General features: G+C 39.9%; 2 protein-coding genes across 2 annotated transcripts in view; both read left to right on the forward strand.

The window, feature by feature from the left end:
- The first annotated feature begins 573 nt into the window (after nucleotides 1–573).
- LOC131244206 (uncharacterized) lies at nucleotides 574–12,958 on the forward strand. The gene is made up of 3 exons (XM_058243849.1): nucleotides 574–633; nucleotides 1,681–2,157; nucleotides 12,947–12,958. The coding sequence occupies exons 1-3, from the start codon at nucleotides 574–576 to the stop codon at nucleotides 12,956–12,958; spliced, it is 549 nt and encodes a 182-aa protein (XP_058099832.1).
- Nucleotides 12,959–13,337: 379 nt separating this feature from the next.
- The window catches only part of LOC131243348 (uncharacterized), a 41,678-nt gene continuing 34,483 nt past the window's right edge, over nucleotides 13,338–20,532 (forward strand). The window contains exons 1-2 of the mRNA XM_058242646.1: nucleotides 13,338–13,574; nucleotides 18,348–18,374. Of these exons, the coding sequence (XP_058098629.1) occupies nucleotides 13,353–13,574; nucleotides 18,348–18,374 (249 nt within the window). The 5' untranslated portion in view covers nucleotides 13,338–13,352. The remainder of the gene's footprint in view (nucleotides 13,575–18,347; nucleotides 18,375–20,532) is intronic.

Consider the following 20,532-nt stretch of genomic DNA (forward strand, 5'->3'; position numbering starts at 1 on the left):
TGGCAGACCTAGGCCCACTCAAATGGGGTGTACAAGTCAGGGGCAGCAGCATGTTTCAGTAGGAATTATTTCTAGACCTTGCTGTCCATATTTTATATAAATTAAATAAAATACTTATACTACCTAAAAAATTTTAAAATTTTGCAGAGAGGTGTCCCATCCATGGTAGGACCTATCTGCAAAATTTTAGGGCCAATGGATCCCATTTGGCATCCAAAAGGGGTGGGCCAACATAGTGGACTACCAGAAATTTCTGTTGCGCAGTCTAGCAACAGTCCCATAGAAACAAAATTTTAAAAATATTTTCTTAGAAGGTGGACCATATTTCTGGGTACCACTTTATTTTAGGCTTGATGAGGGATCTTGGATCCAAATTTTAAAAATTTTGAAGGCCCAAAACCCAACCATTTGGATGGCCCAAATTCAGGACAGTTACATTTCCAGCAACATTCCGCCCTGGACAGATTGTAATTTTGAAATTTATTAAAATAATTTTGAGTGTTCAAAAATTATAAAAATTTATAGGAAGGTGGTCCACCCATGGTAGGACCTACTTACCAAATTTTAAGTCCAATGGACCCCTGTGCACACCTTGGCAAGGGCCGTACTGGCCTACCACGTTGGGACGTCCAGGTTAGTCCGATTTTCTGGACAGACTGATTTATATAAATTAATTAAAATAATTTTAGTTATTCAAAAATTATAAAATTTTTTGGAGGTGTGGCCCACCCATGTAAGGACCACCCTAAAAATTTTCAGGGTCATCAGGACCCTATACCAGCCGTGGTATGGCTTGCAATTTGGATCAGTTTTGGGCCAAATACCCAAGCCCGTAGGACTAACCACCATGGGACGCCACTACCTTGGGTTACTGGGCCTGCATTCCAACGGCATGGCCCACTTGAAGTAAGTGTCATATATCCCCCTTCTTATCTGGTGGGGGTTGCTGTGATGTGTGTGGGTCATCATGGGTCAATAACCCATCTAAATTAAATAAATTTCTGAACTCCAGCAGGCCTAGGAAATGGGTGGGCTGGAATTCCAACAAGGGGCCCAAATTTGCTACATGGTTGATTGTTTTGGAGCTATTGTAGCCCACCAAATTTAAGGAAGTGTTGTAAACACTCTTTGCCTTCTTTCCTTAAGACATTTTTGGGCTTAATTAGTGCTTCTTAAGGCCCACCTTTGCGGTGATATTGTAGGTTAACCTTAACCAGATTTTTAAGTAGTTTTATAGGCCCAATGGATTGTAAACCTCTTCCATAAGCCCAACATTGTGCAAGGGCTGACCTTATTGAATTGTGAGCCCAATGGGCTATCTATAAGCTGATCATGTATTAAGGGCCTTGATGCCGGGCATCAGAGGCAGTTGCCTCCTCCTCCTCAGCAGCAGCAGAGAGCACAGCTTCCACCCACCGCTCCTAGGGCTCCTCCTCAGCAGCAGAGGCAGCTAGGCAGACCTCCTCAGCAGAGACAACAGTAGTAGAGACGGCAGTAGCAGAGGCAGTTAGGCAGACCTCCTCAGCAGCAGCCGCAGCACCAGCAGAGGGGATATCCGTATGTTGTCCGGTCCCTGGGTCTAGTGTTTATAATAGCCCAGTAGGCTCAGACTCAGGACCCTCAGTCTTCCGGGTTGCTTCCCTTACCAGCTCATGGCTGCTTTTTTTTTTTGCACAACAGGCGTCAAGCCAGGACCGACAGTCATCTACCGGTGGAGTCGTTGAGGGTATTCTTCTTATTTCTGCTTACATCGCTCATATTTTGTTTGATTCTAGCGCTTCCTATTCTTTTGTGGCCGAGCAATTCTGTCGATCGACCGGTATTTCATCGGAGTCCATGTCTGAGGCCTTAGCCGTTTCGACTCTCATGGGGAAGTCCGTTTTGTTGACCCGTCGCTGCCCTTCTTGTCCAGTGTTAATGGGCAAGATGTTTCTTCCTGCCGATCTGTTCGTGATGCCGATGACAGGATTTGACGTTATTCTGGGTTTGGAGTATGGTGCTATCTTGGACTGTACCGCGAGGACAGTCACGTTCCACATTCCAGGCTTGTCAGTGTTCCAGTTCGTTGTCGAGCCCAAAGGAGAGCCGTTATCTAGTTCTTGGCACCTATCATCGAGGATTCTATGTCAGAGTGCATTGAGCAGCTGCCAGTTATTTGTGAGTACCCAGATGTGTTCCAGGAGATTTCGGGTTTGCCACTGGGTCGAGAGGTGGAGTTTCAGATTGATCTCATGCCCGGTACTACGCTTATCTCGAAGACCCCTTACCGAATGGTACCATTGGAGTTGAGGGAACTGCAAGAGCAGTTAGATGAGCTCCGGGAGTTAGGTTTCATTCATCCTAGCAGTTCGCCTTGAGAGGCCTCGGTATTGTTTGTGAAGAAGAAGGATGGTTCGTTGCAGCTCTGTGTGGACTATAGCGAGCTCAAAAGAGTCACCATCAAGAACCGATACCCACTTCCCCGTATTGATGATCTGTTCGATCAGTTACAGGGGGCATAGTATTTTTCTAAGATAGACTTGCACTCCGGTTACCATCAGATTCGGGTCCGAGAGGAGGACATTCCGAAGACGGCTTTTCGGACACGCTATGGTCACTTTGAGTTCCTGGTCATGTCGTTTAGACTGACTAATGCGCCCACCGTATTCATGCAACTAATGAACGAGGTTTTTTGGCCGTTCCTCGATCAGTTCATGGTGGTATTCATTGATGATATTCTTATATATTCGAGGACTCGAGAGGACCATGCTAAGCACTTGCAGATTGTCCTGGAGACCCTCCGTACCCACCAGCTGTATGCGAAGATAGAGAAGTGCGAGTTTTGACGGGAGGAGATGAAGTTCCTCGGTCATGTGGTGTTGCTGTGGACCTTTTGAAGGTTGATGCAGTGCGTCAGTGGGGCCAGCCCACGAACGTGTCTAAGATCTGTAGCTTCCTAGGTCTAGCAGGATATTACCGACGATTTATCGAGGGTTTCTCCCTTATTCCAGCACCATTGACCCGGTTGACGCGGAAGGGCGTTGAGTTCGTCTAGACTGATGCCTACGAGGAGGCATTTATCGAGTTGAAGGACCACCTCATGTCCGCTCCTGTTCTCACTCTTCCTGATGGGAGTGAGGGTTTTGTTGTTTTCACCAATGCTTCAAGAGTTGCTTGGGTGTTGTACTGATGCAGCATGGGAAGCCAGTGGCGTATGCCTCGCGCCAGCTCAAGGTCCATGAGCTGAACTACCCCACTCATGATTTGGTGCTTGCAGCAGTTGTCTTCGCACTGAAGGTGTGGAGGCATTATCTATATGGGGTCAGGTTCGAGCTCTTCTCATATTATAAGAGCTTGAAATACCTATTTTCGCAGTCTGAGTTGAACCTGCGTCAGAGGCGATGGATGGAGTTGTTAAAGGACTATGATTTTAATCTTCACCGAGGCAAGGCGAATGTGATGGTGGATGCGCTTAAACATCAGCTTGTGGCTCAGATAATGGTGTGGAAGTGGCAGATGCTCGAGGATGTTTCAGAGTATGACTTTGAGTTCAGTATGCAGTCTTCCATTATTCAGCTTTCGAGCCTATCGATTCAACCCTCTCTGGTGGCTAGGGTGATTGAGGCTCAGCAGACGGACGAGTCACTTCAGGAGTACCGAGCAGAGGCCGCATTCGTGGAGCAGTCAGATTGACAGATTGGTTCCAATGGTGGGTTACTCTTCAGAGGTCGATTGTGTATCCCGGACGTGCCAAAGTTGCGTCATGATCTGATGACCAAGGCACGCCGATCGAGACTTACTATTCACTTAGGCTCCACGAAGATGTATTGTGATATGAGGAGGCAGTATTTTTAGTAGGGGATGAAGCGCCAGATTGATAGTTTTGTGATCGAGTGTGACACATGCCAGCGTGTCAAGGCCGATCATCAAAGACCCCCTAGTCCCTTACAGCCGTTGAGCGTTCCATAGTGGAAGTGGGAGCACGTATCGATGGACTTCATCGTAAGTTTGCCGAGGACTCAGCGCGATCACGATACCGTCTGGGTTATCATCGATCATCTGATAAAGTCGGCTCATTTCATTTCAGTGCGTGCTTCATAGTTTATGGACTAGTTGGCGAGGATATTTATTGAGGAGATTGTGAGACTGTACAATGTCCCAGTTTTGATCATTTTATACACTCCGGATTTACGTCTCAGTTTTGGAGGAGTTTTCAGCAGGCATTGGGACTCACTTTGCATCTCAGCACTGCTTATCATCCGCAGACCGCTGTGATGAGTGTGGGTCATCATGGGTCAGTAACCCATCTAGATTAAATAAATTTCTGGACTCCAGTAGACCCAGGAAGTGGGTGGCCTGGAATTGCAGCAAGGGGCCCAAATTTGCTGCATGGTTGATTTTTTTGGAGCTATTGTGGCCCACCAGATTTAAGGGAGTGTTGCACACACTCTTTGCCTTCTTTCCTTAGACATTTTTGGGCTTAATTAGTGCCTCTTAAGGCTCACATTTGTGGTGATATTATAGGCTAACCTTAACCAGATTTTTAAGCAGTTTTATAGGCCCAATGGATTGTAAACCTCTTCCATGAGCCCAACATTGTTGTAACGTCTCGGAAAAATCTGCACAAAGACCCGAGGACCACCTCAGGTAGAGATTACTAAGGACTAAATCCTCTAGAAATTAAACGAGAATTAACTAAGTGTTAAACTAGATTATCTGTGAAATTAGCTCTAACCACTTTAAATACGAACTGCAAGACCCAAAACTAGTAGAACCGTTAACGCTTCATTACTTAAAAACCTAGGATCAATATCTAAACCCCGTTACTCTCGGGAGTATCGCGAAACTCCGTATCGGACCTGAACCGTGTATCAAAAATTCGATTATTGCGAAATCATACGATTATGACCGCCTTAATAGGCTTGACTACCACCTCAAAAATCAAGTCCAGATAGTATCCCGAAACGCACAACTTGAGCCCGGAACGAAGTGTGTGAGAAACGCAAATACCTTTAGAAAATGAACTAAAACTTAAGTGAATTGAGTCGTTCGCTTGCAAGTCAAATCTAAGGTTTTAGACCGTTAGATTCTGACCCAACTACACCCTCAGATCAGAAAAAATTTCCAACACAGGTCAGAATACTTGTGGCCCTAATTGAGTAACCGTGACCGTTGAACTGAAACTGATCCTCCGCAGTCGATCTGTAAATCCGATCGGACCGAAAACTTGACCTGGCATAGATCCATCGTTAGGGAACTTTTTCAAGATCGTACACAGAAAAAGGGCCTCTAGATATGCTCCATTGGACCGAAACAGCCAACTTTTGGCTATAACCTAAGTATACCATGGCCTTGGGGCCATTTACATCAATCTTGGGCCTATATAAGGGCCTTAAACCCTCTCTCTCCCTTGCCATATGAATTTTAAAACCTTAGGAGAGAGAAGAGAGAAAAGAGAAGAAGAAAGTGAGGAGAAGAGAGAGAGAGGGAGAGTTAGGGTTTGTTCCTGGGATTCGATCTCACCACTCCACGTGCCTAGCTACTGCTTCCATGTTGCTATACCAGCGATTTCAATTCCGTTTTCGGGTAAGAAATCCTAACTCTAATATGTATTAGGGATTCAAATAGAGTAAATGGTAAAGTAGCTAACCTATTTCATGCTATAGGTTGCCGTTATGCCGTAGGCGAGGACTTAGTGTTTAAACTGAATTCGTTACGAGTTTACCGGCGAAAGGTGCGGACTATAAACGTTTAGGTTATGGTTTTCAAGGCTTTCAATGTTAGTTAATGGTTTATGACTGACTTGGTTGCTATCACATGTGCTTAGATACGATGTTTCTGTATATTACACATATATAAACTATGTCGGTTTTAATGTATTCCAAGTGTTTGTTGAAATGTTTGAATGAACATGGAATTATGATTTGTGCTTACCATGATTGTTGATTGCACATACATGATTGTTGTATGCGTGGTAATTCCTTTGTGAAAGGATTTGCTATAATATGTGTTTTAACTAATTTATTACATGTATGTAATATGAATAGTCTAAGTGTTTGATGAAATGCCTGAATGAGAAAATACTTGATGTAATGCATTTAATGAGGGTGTTGAGATAGGATTCTCAACTCCCTTATTTATAGCTATAGTTTCCTTCATGTAACCTATCTTACTACTATGTGATTTATAGATGAAATGCATATGTATGATGACATGTGTAGTATGTGTTTGTTGAAATGCTCGAATGAGATTTATGTTTAGATTTTGTTGTCACATGCTATCTTGAATTATCACATGTGAATGCTATTGGTTGGTGTGTGATTGGGGCTATGACGTAGTCTAGGCAATCGATAATGATTTACGATCAGTGGTCATACTGTTTAGCCACGACAGATACGTTTGAGGAATCCGAGTCGTACGCTAATTGTCGACAGTGGTTAGGCCACGCAGAGTGCTTATGTGCTCCATATCGATTAATTCAACGTACGTTTGTCCCAGTCGAGCTTGTCAAGTAACCCGATTGGCCCAATGTATGTTCGTCATCTATGGATACTACTTCTTGAATCTAAGGTACTAAACTCACCAGTGAAAAGCCCGTTTAACCTCGGTACCTCGATCCACTAAAACTCATGAGCCAGGCATGGTGGTATAAGACATCATGGTCGAGCTGTCGGCCTACGCTGGGGCGACGAGCTTCCCCGCAGTATCCAGTGAGCAAACTAAACTCGTGAGCCAAATATGGTGGTATGAGACACTGTATTTGAGCTGTCGGCCTGCGATTAGGTGACGGGCCTCTCGTAGTGACCTCGAGTATACACTAAGACTATGCTAAGGCAACGAGCCTTTCCGTAATTGCTTCGAGTATAAACTAGGCCTACGCTGATGGTGATGAGCCTCCTCGTAGTGACCTAGAACTTGCCTATCATATGTGATTAACTAGGATTGACGACCCTAGATGGATCATTGTTTGGGAAATGATATAAGGGAGGTACCTTAGCTTCCCAAATCTGCTATGTGAATAAACCTAATTAAGGATTTGGCTAACACGACCATGCATCGCATTGCACGGTGCTTTGGCGAGGAAGCGCACGTTTACCGGGAGTGTAGCATGCGTGATCATGAGATGATGTCGCTGAGGAAGTGTAGGCAAGGGCATGCATCATTATCACATACCATCCTTGCATTAATAAGAGTACTTAGGACCTGATTGTTGTATTGCTTTATCATTACTGCTGACTGAATTGATAACATGTTAATCTTTGCCTTATAGCTCCATCGAGTTGATCACTCACTCCCACTCTGGGACGGTGTTTTAAAACACCAACCAAACTCTGTTTTAGATGCAGATACTGGCACGATGTATGAGGCCAAGCCAGACTTCTACGATGATGAGGAAGAGTTCTCATATATGCAGTTATCAGGCGGGTTTATGTAGACCGTTCTGATCGACGGTTGCAAGGATGCTGACTAGATGCCATTGCACATGTTATTATGTATTTTAGAGCATACTTGTATATTCATTTTGTTTATTTTGGGAGTATACATGTATATATATTTAACCTGGTATCGTGTTCATACTCTGGGGACTTACAACACGTATATGTTTTATATATCTATCACAGTCTTCCACTTGCGTAATCTAATCGTCTCTGGAGTATGATATGCTATTTTGGTATAATGTCATTCATGTTTAATGAACTCATACAGACAACATTTAATCATCATTATCTATGTTGCATAAGTAATGCGTTGGAACTCGGGAGTTGAGCTTGTGCTCAACCCCTGATTTTCAAGGTGTTACAATTGTACAAGGGCTGACCTTATTGAATTGTGAGCCCAATGGGCTGTCTATATAAGCCGATCATGTATTATGGGCCTTGATGCCCTCATGAAGTACTCAATTATGGGCTGACTTGCAAGGCCCACATTGATGCATATTGTGGAGGGTCTTACAAAGTCTTTGGGCTGATATAGCAAGGCCCACACTGTCGGTTTAGGCTCTGCCCATGTGTATTCTTGGGTTTATGGGCTGTCCTCTAAGTCCACCATAAAGCATGAATTGAATGACTTTTATTTTTGGGTTATTTCCTCAAGGCTCATTATGTGATATTAGATATATGCATGGCCGCCCTTTTGTGCTGGTAATTAGGCCTTGTGGACTAAGTCCTTTTGGATAAGCCCATTGATCTTGGGCCTATACTCTCCCATCTATTGTGATGGGCTTAGGGGCGAGAATATGTAAGAAATTGGGCCCTTGGCCGCCCATTAAAATTGACCCTATACTTGGGTTAAAAGGTGAGGCCCAACTCATTTGTGTTAAATGTGAGAATTGCTCATGTGAATGAACTACCGGGCTGCCCATGAAGCCCACCACAGCATATGGGTTTATGACCCTTATAGTTGGGCTCAAAACTCACTTGAGAGCCCACTATATGGTTTATGAGATTGGGCTTGATGTATGGCCCATTAGACCATACATTGCTTAGGCCTTAGACCTTATATTATATGCATAGTAGGCTACCTTTTGGGACCCAGTTGAGGTTGGATGTCCTCCTTAGTGGCCCTAAGGTAGGCCCATAGAGGCCCTTATAGGTGGTAGAAGGTCCACCTTGGGCCTGGCTAGGACCGTTCCTTTTTAAGATCATGACCCTCTCTTAGCTTGTAGGTCATCCCAAAGTACTGGGCCCCCACTAGAGGATTTTTCTTCTCCTTAGGACACCTGTTTATGTGCATAGACCTTAACCTTCCTTAGGACGGAGGATTTCATATTCCACAAGAAGCACACTTACATTCTTGTGACTCATATGTATCATCTGTATGAATTAATTGTATTGTGTGGTGGTCATTGAGAGATGGAGTTTCTCTCCTTATGCACATTGTGTGCCTACAACTAGTGCATAATTTGTGTGTGTAATTCATGCATTGGCATTAAATTTCATGATGATACCGCCCTTGCTTCATCAGCCCCTCTCCTCCACAGGGAATTCGTGGATGACCGTATGAGGGGACACTAAAAATATTACTTAAGCATACCAGGTGCATAGAATGCCCATGGGTAAAATTCTCAAAACTTCTATCGTACTAAGGATTTACTCTAACGCCGTGATCGAGTGAAAACTATGAGTGCACGAGGGCCTTATACCATTAGGCCGCGACTCTCACTATCATGTAGTCAGTTGGATATGGGTGTAGCCTTACCTGCCTCGTGTGAGGAGGCGTTGCTATGCTGAGTCTGACCAGCTCATAAATGGGTCCGCTACCTTCAGGCCTTATTGGTGATTAGCTGTCTACAGGCGAGTAGTGAGGTCTCTTACGCTCGTTTGACTGTGCGGGGTTTGTAGAGTGACAGTCATTCAGCAGTATAATGGACCCGGGTGATTTCCTTATGATTGGAAATGTACTTGATATGTAGTTTGGATATGAGCACTGGCATTACTTGCATCGCATTAGCATTGGCTGTGTAAGCCCCTTCATGCATTGCCTTGGTATGACGTCCAGTGCTCATTGCATCGTAATTATGATAAGCCTTGGTAAGGCTAGTGATATTCTTATTAAGCACGTTTATTTCCTTGTACATCCTGCTATTCTTCTGTGCACCTTTGTCACACACTTTTACCACCCTCTAAGCTTCTATAAGCTTATGCACGATTGATACGTGCGGGAGACTCTAGGCAGGCGTTGTACAGTAGAGCGTGGAGTAGAGTTGAGTTGAGGACTCCAATGTTGCTGACCTTTCTCTTTTTTCCCATTATCTTATGTATGTCCTTTCGGACTTGATGTAAGCTTGTAAAAGTCCAAATTCTTAGTAGATTTTATGATGCGTGCCCCTTGTTATTCTCAGATGTACTTGTTGTAATATTGGATATGCTCGTATTCAAATGATTATACTGTTATGAAAATTCTCCTTGTATAATCACAGGATCGGAACCTATCTCAGGAGCCGAGAATGGGGTACTATAAAGGCTGTTGCGGCCAGAACCGGCCATCGGGTTCCTTGTGAGTTCGGTTACCGAGTCTAGGGAGTGACAAGCACAAGTTACTTCATTTAAGGCTTTAGCATTAGTACTATTTTCACTTTTTTGAATAATTGTCCAAAAACTATAAGCGGTTTTTTTCATGGACGTTGTTCCATTCTCAGCTAATACTTCCATCATAGGAGCAATCCATTGTTTCACAGTGGCTTGCCACACACTCTCATCATTGGATTTGAAGAAGATTTTCATCATGACTTTCCAATATAAATAATTTGAGTCATCAAAGGGAGGTGGCTTGGTAATGGATAAACTTTCGAAATTTGACATATTATAGCTCTGGATCAGCAACCTCGCTCTGATACCACTTGAAAGATGAGCTATTGATGTCCTATAGGGGGTGAATAGGATTATATTAAATTCTTCGAAATAATGTGGACATAAAAATCTCAATCATATAAAGTATTGAAATCTTGATTCCAAATAATTTGTAAGACAACCTTCACCTAAAATTTTAGGCAGGACAACCTTATATCACGACATCTTTGAAATCAAACTTTCAAACTAGAAAGAGACAAATAATCAAATAAAACAATTGCCACAAATGCACAGGGGTTACAGTGGTTCGGTGCGTAAACCTATACTTACTCTATTCTTAAAATTACTACTCTCATAATTTTGGCTTTCACTATTTCAAACTTTTCACAAGTTCACTTTAACAATCTCATACGGTTCTTATGATTTTTACGGGCTATCACAACAAAAAACCCTTTAGTGATTTTCATGGGTTATCACAAAACTCCCTTTGTGATTTTCATGGGCTTACCACAATTCAACCCACAAAAAATTCAAGGCTACCTTATAAAAGCCAAAATAAAATAGTAATAATAATAAGTGTACTTATCTTGAAACGACGATTTGAATAAGCAGTTGAGGCTTGAAACAACGATATTCTCTCTTGAGAGTTGATGAGGCAGTATATGCTCAACCAAAAAGAATATAATGATCTAATATATTCCAATGAATTTAAATCATAATTGTTTCAGATTCAATTCTCTATTTATTAAGTGGAGTATAAATTGCTCTTTAATTTCATTTAACACTAACTTGAGAAAATGAATTGAATAAGCTAAATAAAAATAATAATTATCATATGAATAACTAAAGGACTTGAGAGAATCTCTCTAACTTAAAGAATGTTTTTTATTAATTTTTTGTTATTGAAATGAATGAGAGAATGTTCCTATTTATATCCAAAAGATTTGAAAATTTAGTTAGCCTAAAAAAAAGTTCGGTTAGCGGATTCCAACGATTTCGTTTTAATGACTATTAGATTTCGCTGGATAAGATAAATAAAAAATTCGGCTAGCTTGAGCCAAAATTCGGTTGGCCAAATTCCTTTGAAAATTCAAGAATTCATTGTTGGAAACTGATCCAAAACAACTTTGGGTTGATCGAATTTGTAATAGAATTTTTAAACTTTTGAATCTGAAATCTTTGCCGAAATTGAAGTTGGGTTAACCAAAGTAAGTTGGGCTAACCGAACTGCAGTGAACTTACACCACAGTTTACCTGTTTTAAACATTTTTCGAAAGCACCTAACTAAGGTCTTTCTAAGGTCATTAAACCTAGTGGTTGGCATATACATAGATCTTAATCTCAAAACCATGTAATGTCTTTAAGTCTTGAGATGTTGAGCCAATGTTCAACTGATCTTCATAACATGCCGTAAAGGGCATATACATAGATCTTAATCTCAAAACCATGTAATATCTTTAAGTCTTGAGATGTTAAGCAAATGTTCAACTGATCTTCATAAGATGCCATAAAGGGCATATACATAGATCTTTAGAAATGACACATATTTTAGTAAGGGAAATATATAATATACTAAAGATTTTCAAAGATACTTGAAGTATTTTTTACGAATCACAGCTGATAGGATGACAAGACAGAGAGCAGTTAAAATGAATTAAAAAATAAACCAAGCACCTGAGAGTCATCCATGAGGTTGATCGAGTAGTCGAGTTAGTAAGAAAGCCTGAAGTGGTTAATATGACAAGTGACAAGTTTATAAGGAAATCTTAAGTGGTTTATTTAGTGCTGAAGCGGTTACAGTAACCATTAGAATGTGAAAAGCATTCAGATGATCAGTTCAAGGTTATTTATAGCAAAAGAATTCACACAGAAGAAATCGTTTCATACTAACCAAACCAAATATATCATTTAATTATGTTTTTAATTATCTACCATTTTATATTCCTTAGTGTAATATTTACCTTTACATATTATTTACATTCCTTAAGTAATTCGTAGCAGTAACTAAGTAGTTGTTAACTTTAGTTATAATTCGAGTCCACCCTCATACGCCAGATTCAGTTCGAATATCAAGCGTAGTTCTCCATCCGGAGAGGTATTATGCAGTTGTTCTCGGCGGCCGATTGTAAGATTTTATTTTTATTTATTGTCTACATTGATGAGAAAAAATTCATTCGTACGAAAGGTATATGTGTGACTTACTTTCAGAGGGCGAATCCTATCCTTTAACTATCTCGATCATCTAAGGCAATGATGTACAAGTGATTGAATAAGTGATTAATTATATTAAAACTTATTGAGTCAATTTCCACATATCTATCTATTTTAGCGCTCGAGGTCATAGTTGTTCGGTTTGAATTGAGCCACACATTTAATCATGTCACGCTATTATTACAATGCAACCAAATTTAAAATATAACTACAACTACTTTCACTGCTCTGTTCAAAAATAGAAATCATTTGTTAATTTATTTCTTGCTCTCTCTTAAAAAAAATATGTGAAATGGATTAAGAAATTAAAAAAAAAGGCCTCGTGACCATATCTTGTCAACAGTGGGTCTCATATTTCATTCATTTAACTCAAATGCTTACAAATTCCGAGTGCATATGCGTCACACGGCTGGTTGAGTATCATGTCATAATTTTTTTTTATTTTTTTATTTTTCTTTTTTGCGCAGCTGCCAATTTGATGGCAAATGAGCAAGGCTCCGATCTTCCACTCTCAAATTCACGAGGCCTTCTATCAGATCAATGGTTTGAATCATTACGAAGCATGGGACCAGATCTCGTGCATCCACGATTTGTAACATTAGTTACATTATTCCCCTAATCTCAACCGTCCAAATCCCGGTCCAACATAAAATTACACGGATCGAAGGATTATCAGTCGCCAATATGGTCCCCATGTAGACGGCTAAAAAGGAAATGATCAACGGTGCAAATTCAACAAATAAATCAGATGCTTAAGATCATCCGACCCGTATAAAATTTGGGCCACGATCAATCGAAGATGACTCCCAATAATTGGAGGGTTTGGATCGACATAGGTGTGTGCCACGTGTAAGGGCTGCTACCGTGTAATAAATGCTAGCAAACTCACACCATACTCCGTCTTCTTCTATAAAGCCAGAGAGAAACGAAGAGGAATTTTCTGCGGCAAGAACAGGAGCGGAAGAAGAAGAGAAGATGGAGCAGAAGAAGAAGAGAAGAGACTCTCAATTTCTCATTTGGGTCCTCTTAATTTTCTCCATTATAGATTTAATCGTCTGCATCGACGACAAATGCACAGCTTGCAATGCGGTTGCGGTAATCCCATTTTCCTCTTCAGCATTTTTCCCCCATAAAATCGTTTGATCGGAGCCATAGACTCTATCAAACTATTCTTCAATCTTAGACTTTGTTTCTGATGAATTATTTTTTGGGTGTGGAATTTCAATTGGGTCCGTGAGAAACTGCTTCCATTTTGTTGGGATCGATTCCTTTGAGCTTCCGGCTTTGGTTCTCCTCTGTTATTTTCTTATAGAATTTGGTGTTAATATCTGAAATATGAGATTTTTTTTTTTTTTGAACAGCAGAGAAATGGGTAGATCGTTATGTGTAATTTGGTTGATGGGTTTTGGAATTTGGAATGAATTGATTTATTGTAGTTGGATTTTTCTAAGTTTGACAAAGGTGATCATTTTGTTCTTTTCCTTATCAACGAATTTCTCTTTATTTTTACAATGCAATTGCTATCGGGAGCAATGTGGCTTTGAGAAAGGTGTTGGCTTTGTTGAAGGAGGGAATTTGCAGTATTTGATTGTTCAAATTGGCCTTTTTCCAGTTAGGTGTGCAATCACCCAGGTGGGCCCACCTCTCTGTGATGATGTTGACTGTGGTCTGTAATGTTTGGTCTTGCCCTTAATATCGTCCGTGGCTGAAATTTTTTTGGCGGAAGTTTGATGGATTTTGGTCCCATTGAGTGTAGTGCCTTCATTCCAAGCGATCATAAGCGTGGCACTGCCTGGATCTGTCACATTTAGGAACGGCTCTCCAGGCTGTTCTTGGGCTTGCAATGCGATTTGGTAGGCTTCATCATCACTCCCATTATTGACCTCCACCATCTCTCATTGAATGGCCTCCAGAAGTCTATTGCAACATCACACAACCTGATGTACTTCTGTTTCCATCAAACCACATCACATGATCAGATCATTGTACCTTTGAGTGTGCTCAACGACCATACTATCTTTTGCAGGCGAAGAAGTGCTTGGAACACAACCTTGTGATTTAATGGTAAAACATCCGTTCCATCCTGCCACTCTTTTCTTCCTAAGTTTAGATGGGTGGAAGGCCATTGTGTCTCAGGTCTCTTACTAATTTACTATAGAATGCAATGCTGACCCTTTTAGTTTGAAGGCTGGGAAATATAGTTCAACATCCTTGACTTTCTGGAACCATTCAATTTAAAATTTCCATCAACCTTAACCAGTTGTGGAAGGCGTTTGGGTCAAGATCATGCACTTTATTAGTTCTTTCGTGCGTGTAGTTTATCTTCTCTTGGGGTAGTTTGGATAATTCTGTTGAGGGGCACAGGTGCCCTTTGGCTATGCAGTGGATAGCACAACTGCTGGTATCCAAGGTGGGTTCACTTCTGCATTCAAACTCTTGGTCACTCTTGTTAGCCTCATTTAGCTCTGTTTGTCTTGGAGAATTATTCATGGATTCCATGAATCCCTCAAGATCAGGGTTTTTTATAGGCATCCTGATATCAAAATTCTCTCTTGCTATTTTCCTCCATGGTAGTACATTTCAGTAGTTCCCTTTGGGGTTCCAACTCCTCTATGGAACCCACAATACTTTCCATTAAACCATCTTATCCTTGACTTCCTTGGCTGATATAGGTTTCTTTCTTTTTTTTTTTTTTTTAAAGAAAAGAAAAAAAGAAAAAGAAAAAAAGAAAAAAAGAAAAGAAAAAAAAGGTGTTGTAATGGCCAAATACACAAAGAACCATCCATTTGGCATCTATGAATCTGAAAATTAAAATATCATTTCACTATTTTATGTTGTTTATGATCCATCTAAAGTGGGGCCCACCATTTGGACATTTTAGTTTTGAGTTAAGGGCCTGTTTGATTTTTCAGCTCAACTGTAATTACTGTGTAAATTGGTAATGATTATTTACCTAGGTAATTACTGCATCTTTCCCGATGCAGGTTTGACAACTTACTTTTTTAACACTTAAATCGAGCAATTTACAAAAGCAATGTGGGGCCCATCGTGATGTATGTGACTTATCCACACCGCTCATTTGTTATGCCAGCTGAATGTAGGGCATGAGCAAAAAAATGAGGTAGATCCAAAGCTCAAGTGGACCACACCATAAGAAATAGCGGGAATCAAACACCTACCATTAAAAACTCATTGGGGCCCTTAAAAGTTTAGAATCAAGCTGATATTCTTGTTTTCCCCTTATCCATGTCCGTGTGACCCTTTGAACGGGTTGGATGATGAAAAAACCTCAATGTGGTCCCAGTCAAGGAAACAACTTTCAACGGTGGACGAATTACGGTCACTGTTTCCTTTCATGTGGGCCATTTGAGTGTTGGATCTGCCCCATTTTTCGTCTCATGCTCCAAAAATGTTCTAATAAAATAGATGGACGGGGCGGATATATCATATACATTACGATGGGGTCCACATATTTAAGTCAACACTTTTGTATCGATTTTCGAGATGGAATTGCTCTCACATTTTCAAACATGGTGAAAAAGTAACAATTACTTATTTACCAGGATTTACTTGTATCACAAAAAATCAAACAGGCCCTAATATTTCTCATGGGTTTGGCTTATGATTCATCTAAAGTGGTGCCTACCATTTGGATGTAGTAGTTGTGAGTTACATATTTCTCATGTGTGATTGTGGGTAAGGACGGCAATGGGCCGGGCAACCCTACTTGTTTGGACTAGGCATGGACCTATCATCTTGGCTTGTGTGCTAGGCTTGGGCTTGACATGCATGGCCTTATCAATTTAGACAGCGTGGGCTAATGTCATTGTAGCCTGACCCAACCTGACTTCATAAGTACATCTTAAAAAATTTAATTCTCAAAAGAAAAAAAAAGTTTCCCAATCTAATCCTCTATTAGGCAACCCATGCATACATAGACAATTCATTTTGTTCGTTTATATATATATATATATATATTATGCATGCGTGGCCAACTTGTTCAATGGATGGGTTATGAACATTCCAGTGGGTAACAGGGATTTTATCAATTTTATGGCTGGGACTGGTTGGGCACAGGTCAACTAATTTTTTGGGGCTCGGGCTTGGGCTGAGCTCAGGTGTAGGGTTGTAAGTGTCAGGTTAGGCTAGGTCTGGCCCAAACATTACCAACTGTAGTTTTTTGTTTAGGGAGAGGGATAAAGAGATGTGAAAGTCGTTAAAAAAAAAAAACCACTATTGGGAGATTAAAAAAGGAAAAAAAAATTGAGGTTTTTTTTGGTTAAAACATTAGCCAGGGAAAAAACTTTTCCACTAATCATTTCTTAACCAAACATGGTTAAAAAGTGTTAATTGGTTTTTTTCTGAATTAAAGTGATTATTGGTATATCCAAACAACCCCTTAGGGTTTGCAAGAGATGGACAATAATAAACAAATATTTTGCAAAACTCGTAGGGAACGATCACAACTACATGATATTTTTGAAATTCCAAAAGAAGGCAGGCACCAAAAACAGTGAAGGTTGTGAATGTGATTTGGGGCCTTTTAACACTGAACTGAAGACACCACCAAAGCATGTAAGCATGGGTTTGAAATGTCATCCAAATAGAGCCCTTTCAACTCCTTGTGATCCCCAAGTGAAACTCTCAATCAAAGAAATGAATTGATCTCAGAATCAGAATAGGCATATTTTGAATTTCATTGCAATCCCTGCCTGAAGACTGTTATAACTAATATAAAAATTGGAGAAAAATAACCATGTATCTCTGAAAATCTAGAGCTGCTAGGATTTGTCCTTTAAGAGATTTGATGACATCAGCCCACACCAGCATGTACGGCGAATCTGAATCTTTAAAAGAAAGAAAAAAAAAAAAAAATCTCTGCAGTCTAGGGACAGATATCTGTCATGCAAACCTTGATCTCATTTGTTTTTGATGTCTTGGAGCAGTATAAACTCTAGAAACAATTAAGCTCTGATGCCATGAAAGTTGCGAAGAAAAGCTAATAGCCCTAAAGTAATAATTGGAATCTTATTCCATAATTAAGCAAGGTTACAACGGTATAAATAACCACAATAAGTGAAGGTAAAAAGATAAAACTACCCCTAAGAATATACAATTATATATAACACTCTAACCGAGTGGTGTCTTGCTGCTTGTATTTTAGAGTTCAAGTTTTTAAAGGTTATTGATGCATGGACAACTTCTATATATATATATATATATATATATATATTATTTATGCTACATGTGACGTCCAGAAGGTTTCAATCACAAATTACCACATTTTAGCTTTCTTACATCTGAACTGAGAGGAAATTAAGAACTCAAATAAAATTTCTTTCCAAATGTAAACTTTATATTTTGGAGTTAGCATCCCCAAAATAAGGAAACGCAGTCTATCTGTGATTTTATTCTTTCCTCTTATTATCAATGACTGATTTAGGACTTTGGAGGCTGTTAGCCATATTTATCTTCTTGAAAGCATATGACAATTTTGAAGAACTTGCAGGGATTCTGCAGTCTTGATTCGATTGTTTTTTTTTTTTCACTAAATTGATTGTCAGTGGAAGGTACAATGCATTACTTTCATTTTGCTTTTTTTTTTTTTTTGGTGATTGGAGAACTCGTGTTTGTGTGCTTCTATATCTTTTTCTTTTCTGTTTCACGAACTTATATTCAAACCCTTAAATCAGTACAAGCTTGATGCTTCACAGAGAAAATTCCTAGATTTGGTTGGAACTTGGGATATCATGTTAGAAGTTTCTATGTCAAATCTTCGAACTAATTTTTGTATATTTGAGGAATCGTTTGAGTTACTTTTTGAATCATTGAGTCTGGGCTCTGACCGTCATACTGAACATTTTGCAGGAGGAGATAGAGATTGGACTTTCTAATGTAAGAGATCTTTCCATGTGTTCTTTCATTCGCTTTGCATTTTACTGTTAGCTGATATGGAGCATGTATGAAGCTTAATCTTACCAATTATACTACATTATGTCATTGCAACTATAGTGTGTCGTCAAGTATACAGGCCTTTAATCTTATGGAATGTTTAAAGTTAACTATCTGTACTTGATTTACATTTTATTATTTTGACTTCAAAGTCATCTTTTTAATTTTTTTAAATTTTCACCAAATGCTTATTACCCATAAAAAAAGAAAAAGAAAAAAAAATGCAGACGATCATGCAAAAGTTACCTTGTTGATTTATACATTGAAACATGAACATGTACTGGCCAAACAATTCTGAATGAGTCATACCAGTTTCAATTCCCTAGGTGAGTCATACTCGGAAACTGAGATTTAAAACCATGCATTCACTACATAAGTTGCTAGCAAGATAAAGGTTGTTTTTGATGCTTATTGAAGAGAAGACTTAAATGAGGCCAATATAAAGGCTTGATGGACTGGTATCAAAGAACATTTTCATATTCATTTGCTTCCAATGGTCATAGCAGGCAACCCCCATACATGTGCCTCATTGGGCGAAAGCGCGATGGCTATCCTTGTTAGTGGTAGATTGGACAGAAAAGATTAGGGAACTTTGTTGAAACTGACTTCCTTTTCCCTTTATTTTTGTGTTTTTTATTTTATTTTATTTATTTATTTTTTTAGAATTAACAAAAATTATTAAGAAAACCCTGCTTAGCAATACTAAGACAGAAAATTACAACCAATGTTCGAAATATTGGTACTATCAGCCAATATTATCGGTATCGCGGTCCGGCGACACGAAACCTTTGAAAGATACCAAGAAAGTTTTTTTATTTTTTTATTTTTATTTTTATTTTTATATATTTTAACACAAAATATCGTTCGGGACAACATCATTATCCCAAAAAAATTGGAAAAATTAAAAATATATATAGAGAAACTTTCAACAGGTGGATTTCGATACTTGTACAAGAGATTGCAATGATCGGAAACTTCCCTTTGGTGGGCCATTCGTATCAAAGCATCGTTCGTAGGTTAGTGCAAACAAAATCTCCAATTTGGGAGAGAAATCCGTCGAAATCTGGAGAAATCCGAGTATTTGGGCGAAATTCGGAGAAATCCTTGCTGAAATCCGGAGAAATCCTCGTTGAAATCCGAATATATGTGAGATTTGGGAGAGGCCAGAATCCTCTGCTTCTTAAAAAAGGGCGTACGAGCCCTTTTTATGGAAATCGAGTTGGTTGGTGTACCGCACACCACCGAGTTGAATGGTGTGTTGATGTCGCCAAGATCCGTGGGTCCCATCATGAGGTATGTGTTATATCCAAACCGTTCGTCCATTTGGCGAGCTCGTCGTAAGGCTTGAATTGAAAAATAAGACGGATCTAAAGATCAAGTGGACCACATTGCAAACATCAGTGGGAGATTGAACGTTTACCATTGAAACCCTTTTGGGGTCACAGGAGTTTTGGATCAATATGAAATATGTTTTTCCTCTTCATCCAGGTCTATGTGACCAAATGAACAGATTGGATGGAAAATAAACATTATGGTGGGCCCTACAAATGTTTTAACGGTGAGAATCAACCCCACTGCTATTTGTGGTGTGGTCCACTTGAGCTTTGAATATGGTTCATTTTTGGGCTCATGATCTAAAATGGTATCTCCAAATGCATGAACGGTGTAGATATAATAAATACATTATTGTGGGGCCATGTAACTTTGAACTGTTCGTACAACTCGAGTTGGAGGAGCGTCACTGCCATCTTGGCAGTGTGGTGGGAAGCGGATAGCATAGTGAGTGGTGTACTGCATGAACTCTGTGGGGCCCACTTTAATTCATGTATTTTATCCACTCCGTCCATCCATTTTACCATATAATTTTATGGATTTAGCCCAAAAAATGAAGCATATCTAAAGATCAAGTGGACCACACCACAGAAAATAGTGCGAATTGAACATCTACTGTTAAAAAATCCTTGGGGGCCAAAGAAGTTTTGGATCAAGCTGATATTTGTTCTTTTCCTTTATCCATATCTTTGTGATCTTATGAATAGGTTGGATGAAAAATAAACATCACTGTAGGCCCTAGGGAGGTTTCAATAGTGGAAATCATTAT

Source organism: Magnolia sinica, chromosome 4 (genome assembly GCF_029962835.1).
Source record: "Magnolia sinica isolate HGM2019 chromosome 4, MsV1, whole genome shotgun sequence".
NCBI classification, from domain to species: Eukaryota; Viridiplantae; Streptophyta; class Magnoliopsida; order Magnoliales; family Magnoliaceae; genus Magnolia; species Magnolia sinica.